General features: G+C 42.6%; 1 protein-coding gene across 3 annotated transcripts in view; it reads left to right on the plus strand.

The window, feature by feature from the left end:
• Positions 1–20,722, plus strand: part of pip4k2aa (phosphatidylinositol-5-phosphate 4-kinase, type II, alpha a) — a 54,711-nt gene that overhangs the window by 16,458 nt on the left and 17,531 nt on the right. For all 3 annotated transcript variants that reach the window (XM_036522820.1, XM_036522819.1, XM_036522821.1), the window contains exons 2-3: positions 15,743–15,840; positions 16,352–16,448. In XM_036522820.1, coding sequence (XP_036378713.1) covers positions 15,743–15,840; positions 16,352–16,448 — 195 coding nt within the window. The remainder of the gene's footprint in view (positions 1–15,742; positions 15,841–16,351; positions 16,449–20,722) is intronic.

Below are 20,722 nucleotides of genomic sequence, written 5' to 3' on the forward strand. Positions count from 1 at the left end.
TACATTGCATTCATTTAGCAAATGCTCGTATCCAAAGCGACTGACAGTACAAAAGAACAGAAGTTTATCCATTCAAGTTGAATGAGCAACAGTGTTAGACCAGGCTAACAACACTCCCAGACCAGTGAGTGTGAGCATAACACTATTCAAGCCCTACCACAAGTTAACTTGTGCAACCTGACTGGACAAGAGAGGCCAAATATACTACCATACATCAGTGAAAATGTCACTGAATCCAAAACACATTGCAATACTACACATAAAATAAACAGCAAGTAATACAAGCAGCAGGTTTTACAGACAGTACAGACAAGGATTGTGTCTGAGAGGAGCAACCTCATGGGGATGGGACAGTCAGTTGCCTCATGGTTGCAGAGCGTATGTAATTCCTCAGTATGCTACACATATATTGTGTTGAGTGTTGGCAGGTGGAAAATTTAATTATTTGCACACTGGGAAGTGTCCCAGTCAGTGTGTTTATCTGAATGCCAGAAAAAAAAATGCCAACGTTCACAGGAGATTCCGATGTTGGGGTCCCACTCCGCAGTTGCTTTTTACATTTTCTGTTTGTCACCATTTACCATAGAGAATACATGGGAGATAACTGTGAGGTATGCTGCTGACCAGGTTTCTTCAGCCTAAGGGCCCAGCACCATTCTATTCTTCCGTCTGGTCCTTTAAAGAAGTGTATCAGCTGCTCTCTGACCTGGCAAGGCTTTTTCAGACAGAGATATAAGAATTTGAAAATTAGAAATGCCACTGCAGGTTTGTGAGGGTGAACAACGGATGCAGTCACACACTTTGTGCACCTCAGTGGAACCTGATATTTTAGTCTAGGACCAGACAAAGTGTTTTAGACAAAACAACAGCATGTATTACGGCCCTCTGGTGTGTCTGCGTATGCTTCTTATGTGACACTTTCCCTTGGTTTGTCCTTTCAGACACTAAAAATGTGAAATGTTCATTGTTTTGTAACATTGCTTTTTTCAGAATTTTTTGTTCAGAATAGTTTGTAATGCTTGTCTACATGAAACAGGTTAAAAATTCAGTTCAGTAAGGTAAATGTTTCATTGTTCACTTTCATTCATGCATACAGATATATCTTTTGGGGAAATAATATTACTGAGATGAAAGTTATGCGTCCTCATCTAACAGGGAAATTTTGCAGGCAGCGTATAGAAATGTCAACAAAGTCACAGATTATCTTTTCCTTTTTACGCCCCCATAAGTGAATACATGGATGATTATAAGTACCGTCATAGTTTTCCAGATAAACTGTTTTAACACCGTCATCAAACGTTTACTTTTATACCGGCACTGTCTGGACTGCAGCTATGGATAAAAGCAGACATTTTTTACGGAGATTGTCACGTCACAGGCGGTTACCATTACTGGAAAAAATGCATTTCATTTACATTATAATGATCACGGCATTACTTAATAATACATTACATTATTTATCTGCTTAGCAGATGACCTTATCCAGGGTGACCTCCCCAGCTTACATTTTACATATTATCTGTCCATACAGGTTAATATTTACTGAAGCTCTTCAGATAATTCATTTTAGTAAAGGGTCCAGTGGCATTTCTGTACCAATGATTAAATCCAGGTTCCCAGAACACTATGTCCCAGTGCTGCTTATTCTTTATTGTACCTTTTATTTGAAGTAGTGCCAGTGTTCATGTTGAATTAACATGTTAAATTACCATTAAAAGGCCAGGCATGTTGATATTTTCCCCAGGTACTTGAATCCAGCCGAGCAGGTGGCTAAGGTTAGCACTGCATGTACAAATTAGCTAATCACAAATAGCTTCTGTAGCTTCAGAGGAAAAAGAACAAGTAGTTAGCTAGCTACATTGAACTCAGAGGCACCCTGACATAGCTATTTGGCTGCTTTTTGCTGGACAAAATTAATTTTGTTGAGGCAGAAACAGCCATGATACTTAGCCAGTGATTACCTTCTGAGCTATAACATTGATGTATAGAGAAAATACTGATCAGTACTTGCCATGAATTCAGTGCAGTGTGATTTTTTTTTTTGATTTGTAGCTGTCCGGGTACAATGTCAGATATGTAACTTGGCATCAACAAAAACAGGTTTGTAGTTGTAGTACTCTCAATCCTCAATCCTTAATTTACGTACCGTCAGTCCCCACTGACACACTCAAAATGATTTCCTAGCATGGTATTATGCTTAACTGTTCAATTGTAAGCTCAACTGGACAGTTTAATTGAAATGAATCTGAGGCATTTAAGATAGGAAAGCCCTGTACTCCATGAGTAATTGCAAAGGAATGGGGATTCACTTTCAGGGTTACTTGATTCGACAGAATTGTGTCGTTAGATACAAGTCTACGTTGTTAACTGGTGCTCTGTGTCTTTGAGCACTAGCTGGGAGACCAAATTCACTGCAGTAGAAGGTAGCAAATGTGACTGGCTACATGTGAGCACCTTGTCTTTGCTCTATTTCCTGCCTGCAAGAGTGTGCTGTATGTGAAACCTGACAGTGCTGCCAGGACGATGTACAGGAAGTTGTGGTGTGAAACTTGGAAGATGAGAGTAGTGCAGTCTAAGAGAGTGATAGTGAGATAGCTATGTTTGCTGTGAAGCTAAAAAACACAAGCCCCCTCTGTATTTGTCTCGTTCACAAGGTTAAGACCAGAGCTGCACAGAAAGTAACGAGGCTTCATTTTTGACTATATATGGACTATACACTGAAAAAAAGATGAGGCATTGTGTTTTTATGTCAGCGTATTGCACCAGTGCAGTACATCGTACTTTGAAAAGGCCATCATGTTTCATCTTAAAGTCTCTTGAGTCACACTTGAGAGCCTGCCACAGATAGAGATATGGCCACATGAAAAGGAAACTTGGAGAAGAAGATGAAAAGAAAAGAGAAAATACATCTACAGATTTCTGTGAAGGCCTTCATGGTCTTCTCACTCACGTTCGATTCGGCCTAGTCAGCGCCATGCACAAACTGCGTGTTTGAGCCGGTCTAAAGAAGTTGTGCACAGGATTCTTGGCATCTGTAAATGATTAGCAAGCTATAAGTAGAAAGAGTAGCTTTTGTCGGCATGACATCTTCTCTGTTCATTCCAATTAAAGAATTTGGCTGGTGGTAAGAGCTGCTTGTATTATGGACTGCATGAGGAGCGTCAGGGTCAGGGCTTACAGGGCATGGTTTAGAATCCTCAGTCATGCTTGTAAATACTTGATGCATCATCATAAAATATGTAATGTTTTCTGTTTTGACAGTAGTTCCTTAAGGTTCACTGCACAACACTTTAAACTGGCTCTAGCGGGTCACATGCAGGTCAGCAGTGACCCTCTTCTTTGAGAGAGATTAAGACAAATTGTTATGATGCTGGCATAAGCATATAATGCTAGGTGTAATTATGTACAGTGTTATACACTTTTCGAACAGGGGTCAGATCATCTCAATTTCCAGCCATTCATCCCCATCCAGAGTTTTAAATCTCTGGACTCATTCCTCTTGCCCAGTGATCAAAGGCAAATTGTCCAGACTGCATTTGCACAACATTCAGGAACCTTAAGGGATACAATGACTACAGGACTTGCAAGCTTGCTTTATTTCACAATGTGCTCATGCTGCTAATATATTTATGTTTCTTATTTGCAAAGGCTTGACCTGGTTTGACAGCTGTAACAACTTGCTAACTATTTAACAACTGCTTGGGCCCTCCTAATTTTCAGACGTAAAAGGAATTTATACAGTCGCTCTGTTAAAGTGAAAGAGTTTAAAAGATCCGAATGGAAAATGGAAATGCTTTTACTTATTCAAGGAAACAATTTATGTTTTTCAAATTGTATCACTAAGAGTGCTCTTTTTTTGCATCTTTAGTGTTTGACTGAGTATTTATTGGTGTGAATAAGCAGGCTCAACTTCAATTTGTGTTCAGTTTGTACAGTTTGTACGTCCCCGTACTATATCAGAGTATAATATCAGACCCTGAAGATTGCAGAAGAGCAGGTAGACACGCTTTCAGTGCCGTCCATCGCTGAGAGCGCGCCAGTGCTGTGGTGTAAGATAATGGAGCTGTGTCCGAGACTGCACGAGCGTGGCGTGTCGAAGCGGATCAGTGCACTTTGTGTGTGAGCGAGTGAGAATGCAGTATTTTGAGGTGTTTGAAGATCTTATAATATGGTGGAAGTTAGTGGTACACTGTGTGGTGAGAGCAGTAGTATGAGTTGTTTGTATTTGCAAGCCACAGGGGGGGGTAAAAATAAGAAAAAAGACGGAGACCAACTGTGCCAGCAGGATTTCCGCAGGAGGCTGTGCTCACTGGAGACAAGTGACATTCTCAGGGTGTTCATTTGAGAATGCGTACACTTTCTCTCGTCTTTTTTTCTGTTTGGGAAAATGATTCGGGAGGACTGACCCACAGAGCTGGTTCCGCTCGGGATGTGATCGGGGCGGTGTTGTTGAAGGCCGTGTGGGCGTGCTCCCATCGCTCTGGGACAGCTGCAGAGCCACAGCCTGTGCTCCAGCCCTGCTGGGCCTGCCGTCTCTGCCGTGACGTCATCAGACTGCAGAGAGAGAGGAGAGGGAGGAGAGAGAGGGGAATCCAGCGCTCATGACTCACCCTCACTGTGCTGTGCGTGTGCAAGTGTGTGTGTGTGTGTGTGTGTGTGTGTGTGTGTGTTCGTGTGTGTGTATATTTATTTCTGAAAGAGTGTGTGTGTGTTCGTGTGTGTGTATATTTATTTCTGAAAGAGTGTGTGTGTGTGTGTGTGTGTATATTTATTTCTGAAAGAGTGTGTGTGTGTTCGTGTGTGTGTATATTTATTTCTGAAAGAGTGTGCGTGTGTGTGTGTGTTCGTGTGTGTGTATATTTATTTCTGAAAGAGTGTGCGTGTGTGTTTGTGTGTGTGTATATTTATTTCTGAAAGAGTGTGCGTGTGTGTGTGTTCGTGTGTGTGTATATTTATTTCTGAAAGAGTGTGTGTTTATTTATGTGTGTGTGTGTGTCGGTGTGCGGTGTTCGTCTGTGTGGTTGAATTGGTCCGCCTGCTCGGCTTTGTGTATCGAGGGGCAGAGCCCTCGCTGCCAGCCTGTGTGCCTGTGGATGCGTCTGCCGCAGTGCTCTCTCTGCAGATGAAAGCGGAGCTTCCTCGGTCGTAAACGCCTGTGATTTAGCGCTGCCGTATATCAGAGCTCCTGAGCCGCGACACCCCTGCTCCGTACGCAGCCCCTTCCCACAGAAGGGGGCGGCGAGCCGCGCCGCATCGTAGCGCTGGCACAGTTCACACTGACGAAACAGGCTGCAGCGCACGGCTGTGTCAGAGGAATGGAATTTATGATGTCCTTAAAAAGCAGTGCACTGTGTCACTGCTGTACAATTATGATATTATTACCCATTTCAGCGCTGGTGCATTGTGTTACAAATGGATACAGTAGTATACTGATAATAGTCTACGTGACAAATGGGTACAGCACCGCACTGTGCCAGCACAGTTTCACACAGTCTGCCGGCTCTGTGCTGTTTTAGTGCTGGAAGAGTGCTCCTCCCTGCTCACTGACAGAAATGCAAATGAGCCTTTTTATTGATTGGCCTGTGTGAGGTTTCCAGTGCCTTTGTCAGTGAAAGCGTAGAGTCTGTGATTCAGCTCTGCCGTGAGACGCAGCATTAGTATTCATTAGTCTTGGAGCGAGCCTGGGCCTCAGAGTGTGGCAGAATTGATCTTCCTCCCTGGCACCGCCAGAGAGCTCCTGTAAGCCCTTTGCAAGCTGCTGACACCAGCTACAGAGCAGCGCAGATAGCCGTTATTACAAATATGGGGAGCACTGCAATTGATATGGGAAGATCGTAGTGATAATATATACAGAGGAAAAGTGTGAGGTTTCAGATGAGAGACTGCAGAGTAAAAAGGAGACAAATTATTTGTTGCAGTTAGGGCGTTAAATGTTGATCTCAGATGGCAAATATACTGTTCAGTGTTTCTTTTTCCTTTTTTATTTATTTAAATTAGCAACCATGAAAGGTTGTATTTGTGTATTGAAGGACTTACTTCTTCTAATGGATTTTCTTCTAATGGATTCTGTCTGATAGTTTGGGGATTTTGACATCATGACACATCTTGCATATGATCAGTTGTTGACTGTTGTCAGAGGAGCTCCTTGTGTTTTTATTGACATCTAGGTTTTAAAAATGTCCGGTGATTTTTTTGCAGTGACTTTATTTCAAGTGATTGCTCTCCTACATTGGTGCCCTGAGGCAGCAGATAGCAAAACTATCTGTACCTTTCAGTTTTGTTTATTGTTATGCCTTATTTTGTTTCCATTGCCATGAATTGGGAAATTCCTTTTGGATTTTGTAATTTTAACAATTGTTGTGTGAAGTCCTTCTTTAAATCAAACTTTAGCTACATTTTGAAATTAATATTGTGTTGGATAAATTACATGCATGAAATGCCCATTTGTTATTGTGTGTACTGGCTTCTTGTGGCCCCAACTTAGTAATTATGATTTAGGTTATTATTCATGTCTTTCTTCTATGTTGTCATTAGAATAACAGAAGTCCAGTAGAAATGTTATGGATGTATTCAGCTGCATAGATGCTTTCAGATAGGGTTTGTTTTGGTTTGAAAAAGACTGTGGAAGGTCTGATTAGTGATTCTTTATGAATGATTGATGAGTGTTCTTGCGGCCGTGGTATGTAATTACACTGGGACCTCAGTGGTATCAGATGGGCTGTTTGTCTTCATTCGTGGGGAGTCTCCTCTGGCTGGTGACTGCAGAGTGGGACAGAACAGGACAGACCCCTGGCTGTCTGGACGAGCAGTGCGGAGCACTGAATCAGAGAGAGGTCCCCATAGGCAGCATTATCGCCTGTCAGAGCTATAGGCAGGCCTGGTGCCGGGAGAAAACGCAGGGAGGTGCAGTTGCAATCCACGGGGGTGCACAAAAAGTCAAATACTATGTAGACATCTGGATGTAAGGACACAACTGGGGGTGCACTGAGGTCCATCCGGGGGTGCAGTGCACCCCTAAGCACCCCCATAGCGCCTGGCCTGGCAATACTGCACAGCACAAGATGTTTCTTCCGCGTAAACCCTGCGCGATGTGGAATCAGACACTGTGGCAGCCCTGGAGCAGGCCTGGGGACACCAATAGACCTGGGGTTCTGTGGCATCTCACAATTGACAAAGACAGGCCTCTGTTCTGCCCCCCCAGTCAGCAGGTTCTGCTGGAGCTAGTCAGACGGCCCTGCCAGTAGTTAGGCACAAATATCAAGCAGGAGACGCTGAGACTGTCACCGCTGTGTCCTTGCAGAGCTCTGAAGGGTGCCACTGCTACCGCAGGGCAGCCTACAGAGACTTCACCAGGGAAGGGAGGCTAAAGTGCTCTTGAGAGGAACCAAAAAATGGAGGATCCTCTTGGGTAGCAAAGAACAGAAAATAAGACTTTACATTAATGTTGCCAATGAATAGGTTTTTCTTTTATACTACTGTAAAACTTCCAATAGTAGCTGAGTCTCCAATAAGCGCAGGCCTCTTATAATCACCGGTATGCACAACCCTCTTAGTGAAATAAACACCTGCCTCAAATAAACGCCGGGGAAATTATATTTATTTTTCGTGACAATAAAACGAAAGAGCAGTGGGTTAAAGTGCTTACAGTAGTCCTATTTATATTTCGTAAATAACACAAACAAATAATTTTTTACAATTCAATTTGCTCTATGCGTGTTCATCTGTTCACAGACTAAACATAAACAAAAAAAACAAGCTATCTTTCAGACCATGGTAGCCTAAATTCATACTGCTGTTCTTACAGACTGTGCTCTCCCATCATAGGTTGCAATGACAATGTTTAACTTACTTGATTCCTGTTTGAGTTGCTACCAAAGAGTGCTGTATAATGTTTGTTAAGTAGGGTACTTGGAGGGAAAAAAAAACATGGTAAATTGTCAGTTCAGCTACCAATAACTTGCAGAAGCCTGAGGGCTTTAGGTGAAACAAATGTAGATCTCTTATTATCACCGAGTCTCCAATAAACACCGGTAAAGTTAAGTAATTAAAGCAAATAAAAACCTCAGCATTTATTGGAAGTTTACGGTATGTTTACAAGGGAACTCCTTTTGTAAGGAACTTATATGCAAAACTGAAGTATATCTGTATGATATTATATGATGTTAGTTCTCAAGCTTTTAAGGTGCTTGCCCAATGGGATATGTCCTGTTATAGTCCTGTTCTGTAGTGATTTTCCTCTCCTTTTGCCTGCTTATGAAAAATTTGGGAGAAGCTTTCTCACTTGAGGAGAGTGTCTTCAGCTAGTTTACTTCAAGCTCAGGGTTTGAAAGTAAGTTGCAAAAATTGGACACAGTAGTGTAAGCTATATCTTACCTTATCTCTCTTTGTTATGCCAAAGTGAAAATGCCATTTTTTTTTCCTTTTTACCAATTACCAGAACTGAGTTCATTTTACATACTACTTAAAGCTGCTGCACTACCAAAAAAGGAAAAAGGACATGACAAACAGCTCAGATTTGTGTATGGCAGAAATTGTAACGTGTGAAAGGAACGCCTGCCGTAGAGCAAGGGGAATAATAATGGCACGTCTGTGGCTCGCGATAGCTCCTGTTGGGGGAGGTTAATTAAGGCTTTGAGAAAGTCTGACAAGGGCCACTCCAGCTCTTCTTTGGAGGCTTAGCAGGGAGCCCTCGGAGAGGGTGTGCTCCCCAGGAGCCGGCGAGCTCTGTGCGCATAGTGGGAAGAAGGAAGAGACTCTTAATACATAGATAGGCGGCTGAAAGAAACCAATTACTGAGGCCTTCTTTGGAGGACCTTAAGCCAGGCTTGAATACAGATGCTTCTGACTAGGGGAGGGGAGGGGGGGGGACGCCTGGCTCTCTGCCCCCAGCCGCTGTACAGACGCTATACGTGAGCTTTTCTGAATGCTTTGGTTTGCAAATGGCTTCCTTGCTCAGTTGATTCACAAGCGCAACTTTGTAAAAGTGGCACAAATAGCTGCAGGTGTCAAAGCCTGGGGTAAGTTCTACCGTAATGTAACAGAATTTGGGCTAGCACTCAAAAGAGGCTGAAACAAAATATTACTGGTGAATACAGGGTATGGACCAATTTGCCATTGTGCAGTTGTCCTCACTGGGGGTCTGTAAGGTTTTAATTAAGAAAAAACATGTCAAGAATGGTCTGCTGTGTTGGTCCAAATTGTTCTGCCACAGTGGTGAGTCAGAGAGCTGTTAAGAAGTAAGTTTTATTTTTGACTTATAAAGTGAGGATTAGTTATTTTAACATGGTGATATTAAACAAAAAAGCAGCAATGATGTCAGCTCCTCCAATCCTGCTGTGACTAATATGTTTTTCTCCACTATTTTTGGAAAATTGATGTGGAGTATTATTTTTCAGTCTGTACCTTTTTTATGTTCGCTGCTTAAAACTGCTAATTTGCTTATTTGTTTTGGTTATGTAATAGCCTCATTCCGTGTTTTTTTTTTTTTTTTGCTTTATATCGATACTTGATAAGATACTTATCAGGAAAGTACCGTTTATCTTAATTATCCAAGTATAGACTGTATTAATCAGCCTTAATACTGATGAGGCAGGATTAAAGTTTTTTTTTTCTTTGCTGATCTTTTAGTCCTTCACTCTGAATTGTGTAATGCCACTCAAAGTTGTAGCAGAAAACCGTACAGGCATTGTAGCATTGTCATGTTTTATGTGTTTGATGACAGGATAAAGTGCTATGTGGAGGTAGAACACATTGAAGGCAGTAGACACTTTGCAACGCTGTAAGAGGGGCTGTTTTAGAGATTGATTATTATCTGATGAGGAAAGATGAGGGCTGGTTGATGACCTCCAGATTAGTACATGCTAGAGTATTAGAAACTGCCATTGGGTTACTGTTTACAGAGTGAATATGTGAAGGGGACGTTTGGTTTAAAGACTTTTGCTCATCATTCTTTTTGACAACAGCTATGGAGGTTTGCCAGTAAAATATCCGCCAGCAGCAAGCAGTCTCAGGAAGCTGTACGTTTAAGTGACAGGAAGGTAATGAGTCTTCACCCAAGCGTCTCACTCCGTTTTCGGGGTGAAGAACGTCGACACCCCCTCCGGTTTTCCACTCGCGCTACGCTGAAGGGCGCATCCTCTCTGACGCCTGTTTGGAAGCCGCACCGAGCCCCTCCGACGCCACCGAAACAGATGGAAGCTGCGGGAAGGGGCGCGAAAATAGAACGGGGCACAAGCGCGGCGTGGTGGGGAACAGCGGAGCGTGAGAGCCATGATTGAGTGGGTAGTGTCAGAGAGGTGGCGGAGCAGCCGAGGCCAAATTCAAGGGCAGACGGAGAATCGGTGGCACCGCGGCACCCAAGCAGACTGCGGAGTGGTCAGAAAGCTGCCCAGTTTATTATATTTACGGCCCTGCACCTTATGGGTGGCATCTCTCTACAACGGTATCTAAAATAAGGAGCAACAAGGTGCTTCTAGGCGGATAGGGATGGAGAAAATAGATATTCTGTCTGATAGGACAGTTTGCAGCTAGAGCACAGTAATCCCATTCGATGCAGGGCACACTGCCCGTGTGTGTGCGTGCCACATCCTCTCTTAGAGGTCATGCCGCGGGCAGTCCATTTGGCGTCCCCCTAAAAGGGAGCCTGATAACCTGAGCTGTTTGTTCTCCGTTACCTGCGACGCACCGCATTCTCTAATGGAGTGAGCGCCCAGCGGAGTGCTGCCAAGTGAGGCCGAGCGAGACCCGCCATGACCTTCAGCGCAGTCTCTGATCATCTGTGCAAAAGCATTTTAAACACAGACACTGCAGAAAATTGGGCTAAATGCTTCACAGAATCTCCCTCTCTCTGACTCTGGCTGGCTCTGTCTTTATCTCTAGCTCCAACTATATCTCCCTTTTTCCTCTTTCTTGGTGGCCCCCAAAAAAAGCCAAACTGCAGAAATCAAATCCCAGATTATTCTTTTGAGATTTTGGTATATTTAAACAGAAGGAACTTCTGAGGAACAGAAGGTCCTCAGTTCGTGATTTCCCCTGTGATCTGTGAGATTTATGATGACTAATGCTAGCAGAAAGCAGCAGCAGCCTCAGAACCCCTCTATGCGTTGTCAGTGGTATGAAACACGTGCGAACTGTGGACCATGCCTGAAATGGCAGCTGGAATCCATCTCATGTATTTCACATTTCAACCGCCACATTCATCATCCGTCTCTTTTTCCACTGCATAAACACGGAGTGCGTAATTAGAGCCGCGCCGTACAGTCCATTTTTTTCAGCTGCCTATTTGGAAAATCCGAATGCCTGCGCAGAACTCAGTCCAGTGTAGGGCCCAGTGCTTATTTTCGTCATCCATCATGCTTTCTGTTCCGTTTCAGCGCTCGGTGGCCACCATATTTCTGAAGAAGTTACGTGTATTTTTGTTGTATGGAAGAAAGTTACTGGTAAGGGATGTCATATTTTACCATGTTGTTGCTGGATGTGATGTTGATGCCGTGATTGGACTGTACGGTTGTAAACGAAATAATCCTTTGTGATAGCTGTGTAAAAATTTGTTTTGAGGGGTGGAGTCCACCTTATGCCATTGGGAGGGGTTTAGGAGGCATGACTTGAAGTTTGAAGTGTTAGACATTCATAATTTGCTGTTCTGTTCCATATGAAATAATATTACTCAGAAATAGTAGAAATAATAGCACAACACTGCATCTGCTTATACTTTGTATTGGCCTGTCTTTCAGAAATATGCAATTACAGGTGCTGTGAGAAATAATGAATTTTCATCCTCTGCAAACAAACAGTCATGGCAATAGAATTCAAATTGCAAAACTAAATATTTTTTAAATGCAAATGCAAAAATGCAAAGTGTTTAATTTTACAGCAATTTTACTTCTATTTTAATCGCAAAAATGTAAGAAACAAGCAACAAACTTCATTCACCATTGAGGTACGTAAGGGCTAAGTAAGGGAGGCAGTTGGTGTAAAAAATGGACGAACCATTAAAATCAGAAGGTAGGGAAAGGAGACAGTTGGGTATGGTTCAAGTATGTTTCCAATAGTTGCGATAAAGAAAAAAAAAATCATATTTTGAACAGATAACAAAACAAAAACAATGGAGAAAATGGAGATGGGCTCATTTTTATGCTTGTGCTGGACCGTATTGCACTACACTTACTCAGTTAACATTAAGCCAAACAAAAATCCAACAGAGTTGTTTGTTACAAATGTTTTTGTCTCTTGGAAGCATGTGGAAAATATTACCTCGAATAGTGTTATGAATAATGGAAACTGTAACTTCACATTGGATGTCCTGTTGCATCTTGTATCTCAGTTAGGTGCCAGTGGATAAAGGTAACATTTCAGTGCCTCTCAACTACAGCAGCATGGTCTTCTCTTTGCTGATGTTATTCATGCCTAAGATGCTTTTAGCAAACTGCAAATGCATTGAACTGATCCATATTGTACTTCCTTTGCTACCGCAGCCCTTTAATTAAAATATTTGACTGAATGTTCTGTTTACACTGGATTAGATGCACATTAGCATCAATCTGGTTGTTATTCCACAGTGTCATTGGCTTCCTCAGCACTGAATGTAATGTAACAGCTCTGTTACTGTCTTTGCTTTGGATTCCATTGACTGAGGTTTTATTTTAATGAGAGCAAAATGTGAAGATATGTGACAGTATGTGCAAAATAATTTGTCAGCTCATTCGTAGAACGCCACGCATTCTGTTTATTGTTGCATGAAACTGTGTTTGACACAGGAGTATTCAAGCCCAGAAGCTTTTCCCGGTGGTATGCATCTGTAAGGTCGGTTTAAGGCCTGAAACTGTGACACATGAAAATAAACATTCACTGGGTTGAACAAGACTTTGAAGGCCTTAATCAGAATCATTCCTCAGTGAAATGTCTGAACAAAAACACATCTGCTGATGTGGAGTTGTAAAAAGAGCACGAACTTTGTCATTGACAAAAGCTAATGTCGGGCACAGAGACAGTTGTATCATTAGAGGGACCACTGGTGCCAGAGCACTTGTTCTATCCTGAGCCTTTTCAAAATTGTAGCTGTAGCTCTCTTCCATTAATATGTAAGGTGAGCCAAAAAACCTTTGTATAAAACCTTTCAAATAAGCCTTGTTTATCAAAATTAATTTACCTGGAGGGGGGAATAGATTAGAGTTTTGAAAAATTTTAATGGAAACCACAGGCTGTTTGAATGTCAGGTAGATTGAAATGTATATTCTTAGCTGCACTCCACCTTTGAGGCAAGCGTGTTGAATGTCTTGAAGTTACGTGCAGTTAAGGGCATTGCTTGCTCGTGCTTCAGTGCCTTGGGCTCTGGCACATTCATCAGGAGAATTCCTCCCCTGCATGGACAGATTTCCTTCAAAGGAAAGCCTCTAATGGAGTGTAGCAGAGGTCTCGGGGGTCATCCACCCACAGGAGAGTGAAGGAACGAAGGAGCACAGCCACTAACTGAGAAGACCATGTGACTATTCAGAGCCTCACCGTAGACGTCAGTACTGCTGACCTTGTGGTCCACGCCCTAGGGCGGTCACTCTGCCAGTCGGCATCCCCAGACAAGCAGCATTTCACAATTCAAAAGTGTCAAAAACAGGAAGAAACCGGTTTAAGAGTCCTATTTCAGTTTTGTTTTCTGGTAAGTAGTGCTAGGTTCTGGGTGATCTGGTCTTATTTAATTATGTTCCCATATATTGTAAAATGATTTCAGAATTAAGACTACGTCTATTTCCAGGGGAGTTACGATATTCCTTTTCCAGTCAGTATACCAGCAGTAAATTCTCAATATAGGTTTAATAACCAGCATATAGACATTGTGCACTGAATATAGTACACCGCATTCAGGAGCTCAGTTATGAAAGTCAGTTTGAAACAGAAGTAACCTGATGCCTCCTTAACAGCCAGTTGCTCTGTCCTGTGTCCAGTTTTGGAAATTTGTATTTGAACACATGATGCAACCAGATGGTTGTGAGATTGATTGTTTGTGGGACTCGGTCGTGACTGCTGGGTTTGACACGTGTTTCATGGGAAAACCACCCAAGCAGTGACAAACTGATCTGTGTATCGTTCAAAGAGAGGCCAGGGACAGCTGACACATGGAAAGCTGTTTCATGGTCTTGAGCTTCTTCCCCACGTATCTGTACAAAGGCAGTCCTCGTTTCTATGAACCTACTTGAACCTTACCAATTGATAAGAGCTCTCAACAGGGTCTTTATTCTCATTATTAAAAGTAGTTGTCTAACACTGACACTTGACCAAGACTCTAGACCCCACTAGACAAGGTAGTCCGCAACATCTGTTTATGTGTTAAAGAAACCGAAGGTAAAGGTTTGCTGGTCAGCTGGTACATGCTATGAGCGATCATTGTTAGTTGGTGTGGGGGGGGGGGCTGATCAATAGAGGGTATCATGGTGTGACAGAGAGTATTTGTTGAACTTAGTGAATCAGGCAAGTCATTGTGTCAGATGCGGGGGTGCTGGTGCAGTGAGGGACATCGTCGCCTGATGCCCCAGAATGCACCAGTCACACAGCCACCATTGTGTACAGCACATCGTGGTAGAGTGGTCAGGGTGGTACTTCGGGTTGCACCAGATCCCAGCCTAATTACCGTGTACATCTCATAGTGCGCACTGTGATGATTTTGTGACTGTAGACAGCTTAGTGTAATACCTGGTCATTTTACTCAGAATGAGTCATTCTTGGTATTAACTAAGACTTAATGGGAAATATTATTAGTAAATTTTATTTATTAGTTTAATAATTATTATTAATTACAACTCATTCATTATCCCATCAAGAGTCGTATGAGACTGCTACTTGACCTATAAATCTGCTGTATGTAGGTATTGTTTATACAGCTGTAATAAACTAATAAAAAGTGAATACTTTTGGATATTGGTGCAGTATGATTTGGTTTACGTACTGTTGTTACTCCCTTTTGTGGTCTGTACCGCAGAAGATATGTAAATTATACGTACACATTAAATTCTACTCTTGCAGCTCTGTTTTGTATTCAGTGTTTGCTTGGTACATGTAAACTGTCTGTAATATCCTTGCAGTATTTGTTAGCTGCCTTTATGCTTGACTAAATGAGGGTTTATTTATGTCTCTCATAGTTTCAAGCATGACACCATTATAGACTGGGGGTTCTCCATGCATTAATTACATAATTATATGCAAATACTGAATATCTTATTGGTGTTAAATTGAAAATCAGTCATGATCATGGATTTGGATTGAAAACAGAGGGAATATGAGGAATGGAGTCGAAGTATCCGTGTGGTTATATCATTGGCACAAACTGAGAGTGACATTTAAATCAGAATTTTGACTAACCAGCTTCCTATGAATCATAAGCACAAATGGCCAAAACTATCTTGAATCTTCTGCAGTATCCAATAGCAACCGGGAAACCTGACACTGAATATGTTTGCAGTCAAGTGGACAATCATAATACCAGCCTTGCTCTGCACTTACACCTTCCTACTTGGATTTTGGGGCCACTGATTTGCTTTGTTTTATAGAGGCTACTTTATGGTTTTTTTTGTGCAGGGTGCACAAATTTGGGATAGTAACCCAATTAAATTACTGGTCATTTGACATATTTGTGAATTCACATTCTTAGATGAGGCATAATCTTGCCATACCTTTGAAGGCATCCTTTTCCCGGTAGAAGAACAACTGAGTATATTTACTCACTGACTGAGTGTTTTCCCTTTTCCCCCTGCAGATCAATGAGCTCAGCCATGTTCAGATCCCAATCATGCTAATGCCGGACGACTTTAAGGCCTACTCCAAGATCAAGGTCGACAACCACCTCTTCAACAAGTGAGTACCTCTCCGATGCTTTTTAATGCACTGTGCTTACTCACCAGCCAATAGAACCGTATGGGTATTTGATTAGATGGAGGCAGACCTCAAGAGTTGATCTACATCTCCGATGAGTGGTAGGCAGCAGAGTGGACTTGTGCTAAGGTCATGACTTTGAATCCTGCTTGCAATGCTACTGTTTTCCCCTCAAGTAAAGGTATGTTGCTTCAGCTGCATCTGCTAAATGTCCATCTGTTAGGCTGGATAATAATCCATCCATAATAATTTAATAATCTATTTCAATGTTATACTGTGTAGAAATGTGTAAAATTGTGAACCTTTTTAAGTTTGTATAGATGTAACAGAATACAAAATTAATAATGTCACAAAGGAACTGATTTCCTAAAGCCCTGATTGGTATGCATTCTGTAAAGAATTGCTTGCTTTTATGTAAACAAGTTAAGTTTGACGAATATTTTAACCTACATATTTTGAATTATTTTTGACATACTCATGTTTGTTTTTATAGGGAAAACATGCCAAGCCATTTTAAGTTCAAAGAATATTGCCCGCTTGTCTTCCGTAATTTAAGAGAGAGGTTCTCCATTGATGATCAAGACTTTCAGGTATGTGAGCGTTAACACACTTCATCAAAGAAAGCATGCATACCCCAGCTTTATAGTATAAGGAACAGATTGTCAGCTCAGTCTTCCACATTAGAAGGTCTTTCTCTGTCATTGTTGTAGCCACAGTTGTTCTGCTTTGCTGGCTCTCTGGGAACAAGGTCTAAAACAGAACATCCATACAAATGCAAGAGAACACACAGCGCTACAACTTCCTGTTACCGACCGCAGCCTCCCAGACAAGGGACAGAAAGAACGCAAGACCTGAATGTCTGTGCATAATAGAACATCTGTGTCTTTATTGTCACAGTAGAAGGTACACACTTTGCCTAAAAGACATTTAGGGCAGATTTTACCACTGTCAGTCAGGATGCAGTCTGAAAGCATAAGCAAGTTGTGATCAGCTTTGGGTACAGTGACTTGCCTGTGCTTCTACTGGAAAGATCAGAAGACACCACTCCAGTCACTCCATGATTTCAGCATAATTTGGTAAAGAAATAAGATTCTCTCTGATCTGATTTCTCCAGAAAGCCCCATCTGCCAATGATAAACTGAATATGTTTGTTAGCAGCTTTTGATTTGCTCTGACTCCACCGCAGCCAAATCTAATGTTACACACGCGTGTGTTGCGATGTTGGTAAGATAATGGTTTGAGTGAAACATTTTACAATTTTTTCATTACTTTACAGGCTGTGAATCCATTATTTGTGCATATTTTCACAGCATGTCTCTAGTGAGGCGCTTGTTGAAAGGAAGCATGAAGATTTTCGGTATGATGCAGTCGAAGCTTGGGGTGCATTGCAGGGACATATGGCTGTTGTGTCATCATTTCACATGTCAGATAAGGCCACACAAGAAGAGATGTATTGAAGAGATATATGAAAACGTAACACTTGAGTGGAACAAAAATGCAACGAGACGAAATGACCCCAGTAGAGTGGTTCCAGGCTGTGGTTTCCCGTGTGCGCAAGCAGCTGACTACACATTGATCCTCTAACTGTAAACATCCGTTGATGGACTTTATGGTTTTAACTTGTGCACGACCATTGTCTTTGAGAAGAAGCTAGCACAGTAAAATGGTGCATTAGTGATTCTTATCTGACCCACACTGACCTTTTATAAGCACTGACATTTTCAAGTGATGAAGAGCAAAAGCCCTCCTCTTACTCTTGTACTAACCAATGTAGAATAGGGTATAAATGCTCTCTTAAAAGGCAAGGCATGGACCTGATTAATGAGAGCCAGTTTTCTCAGCCGAGCCTCAATCTGTTGTCATAATATGCACCATTATGTGTCATAATGTCATTGCAATTTTAGAATAACTCCTCCTCCCTCCAGAAATGCACCAGAATGAAAGGATTGACCGCATTTTCTCTAATAGCACCTTGTGTTTATTGATGGCTCTGTATGTTGAATGACTGTGTTTAGGCTGAATGACGTAGCAGCTCTTCATCTGTGTATAACTGAAGCCTTACAGAGTGCTGTCAGTCAGTGTGCTTTGGTGAAGCAATGGTGGTGACGGAAAGCAATAGCAGAAGGCCTTGGAGCGCGTAGCAGGTGGATGCAGGCAGCCTGTGGGCTGCCATGCCTCTGAGCTCTCGGTTCTCTCGGCCAGGACGAAGGATACACCTCTAAGTCATCTAATTCCCCAGATCCTGCCGTCCAGCACAGAGCTCAGTAAGCCCTCTGGCCCGCCGCCACCTCCCCCCCCCCCCCCCCCCCCTGCTCTCACCAGCTGTTTCCTGGGGATTAATCTGCAGAGGAGTTTTGAGGCCTGAGGCTGTCACCATGGGCACTGAGGCAGATAGCCGGGCAGAGAGCACCCCAAGCCCCGCTGATGGGCAGAGAACTTGGAGCCGCAGTGTGGTCCTGGCGTCTCAGCCGAGGACCATTATGAGGATTACTTAGACAGCCCGAGTCAGTCACCTTATGTTGCTCCTGGCATTTCTCGTTGAATTCTTTTCATTCTTGCCCGATTCCTTCGTTTGCGCAAAAACATGTAAACGCTTGCCTCAGAAAGGCGGTCTGCATATAAATCATTGTAAAACAATGCTCAGCCTGAGCAACGATGAAGAATGAGGAAGAGGAAGTCACCCATGTGCCTTTTTACACTATTGAGACCAGGATCAAAAACTCAAGGCTCTTCACAAAACAGACGCTGTGACTTACCAACAAGAGCAAAAGATGGCACATCTGTGAGAAATTCACACAGCCTAATAGCCGCTGGTTAGGATAATACAGGCAAACTGAAAACTCCTTTAAGAGAACTGATGAAACCCTGTGACGCTACACTGAGGTTCACCTTCTGTTCTTGTTGGGTAGATTAAGACCAATACGCCTGTAATAAGATGAATCCCAGCAGAATGTTTGATACAATCTCAAGAATGTCAGGACTTAGCTGCTTATTTCTTGCTGGGAGATCACGAAGAGCAGGGGCGAAAGCCTCTGTTAAGCCTTGCACGGCAGGCGTTACTGGTGGGGAGCCTTTCTGTGCCGGCCCTTCAGCGTCACGCGTTCCCCAGATTCGACTGTGCCCTCACGATGCCTCATACTCCCCGGCTTATGCAGCAGGCAGGCTTCGGCAGGGCAGCTTGTTCAGGAGAGGCTTTCGAGATGACAGCAGACAGCGCAGCGGCTGCAGGGAGGTCCTCGGCTCCGCGCTTCTGTGAGATTGAGATCGTGCCTAATAAAAACAAGAAGACACTGGGGGGGGGGGAGCTGTGCTTCTGTGGTTTAGACAGATAGGCCGGCTGCAGCTCCTGTACATCTACTGCCGGTCTTCAAGCCAAGACAGTCCAAGCAAATGGGAAGAGAGTTGTGAAATACAGATTGACAAGCGTAAACAAACAGCCACTTCTAAGTGATGGTAATCGTCAGCACAAGTGATCACATCCATTGAAATCCCACACCCTCAACACAATGAGGACAAGTTGTTCATTAGTTATTCTTTTTCTGCTAATGCTATTATGAGGCGATTTCTTATCTCTGCATGAATTGATTTTTGAAATGATTTTTAAATCCCAGCTACTTTTAAACTAATAGTCTGGTGTGAAAATGATATGTCATGCTTGACAGGCCAGTTTGGCACATTATCGCTGGGTTCTCTGTGAATTTGGTGACATATCTTAGCATCATGTGTCACATGCTCTGAATGTAGGTACAGTGCATGATTGTAGCTTTTTCGCACTGAAGTGAGGAGGGGGATGTTGGAATCAGTGTCATTCTGCAGTGTTGATACTTAACCAAACAGGCTGTGCCACTTTTCTGAGACCAGCCTTGTAGTTTCTGAAGCTGCAGCAGTGAGCATTCATTGGCTTGTGTGCCACTTTCCGGCCCTGAATGGTTCTGAAGTGTCTACAGCAGGGATTCCTAAAGTGCAAGGCTGATAGCCAAATGGAGCTGGCTTCCTATGCGTCTGCCAACAGCCCTCTCAAGTTTCTCATTATTTTCAAATTTTACTTGGACCAGAACAGTGAATTTTGTTTGTAAGCATTTTTAAACTGAACATATTTAACAATTAGCATTCACATGCAGAGTTTGCGAACTTACTCTACTCACATTTCAGCTCTGTCTTGTTTTCATACTAGTATGAATGTTGTATTCGCTATAATAATTTAAGGAAGCAAAGAGTAGCTCTGTCAAAAGTTGTACATCAGTGGCTTTTATCCTGTGACCATAATAGCATATCTAATGCTATTCTTGCTGGCTTCACGTGAGTTTTAAAGCTCTGAGCCATGTAGCCAGGAAGGTCTTGGTATAATTCCTGAAGACAGCTGCTGTATCCTTGTTGTATATCTAGCCTGGATTTCTGCAGTAAAGTCCCACATGTTGTAACACCAGAAGCTGATTACACACTGCTGTTACCTCAAGGTATCACTCACTGGAATCATTCCTGTCAGGTTGTCAGCTTTTACAGCTACATTTGTTCACTAGCCTATGATGACGGTAAGTGATTTATGCCTACTTACAGATTTCTGGCATAACCGAGGCAAATGATAATCCTTTGGCCTCCTACAAATACTCATCAGTAAATGTTGTGAAACGTTGCCCCACCCATTTTAGAATTGACCGCCACCTGTGGCTTGTCATGTCTCTCAAAATGCTGTCATTAACAAATCCCAAAATTTTATTCTATGATCTATGAGTAAGCATACTCAGCATAACAGATATTAATGTGTTCGATTAAGCAATTTGTGTGTGTGTGTGTGTGTGTGTGTGTGTATGGGGGGGGGGGTTCTGCTCTTTCAGGGGGCATTTAAAGAGATGGCTGCAGCAGG

The sequence above is a fragment of the Megalops cyprinoides genome, chromosome 2 (assembly GCF_013368585.1).
Source record: "Megalops cyprinoides isolate fMegCyp1 chromosome 2, fMegCyp1.pri, whole genome shotgun sequence".
Classification (NCBI taxonomy): Eukaryota; Metazoa; Chordata; class Actinopteri; order Elopiformes; family Megalopidae; genus Megalops; species Megalops cyprinoides.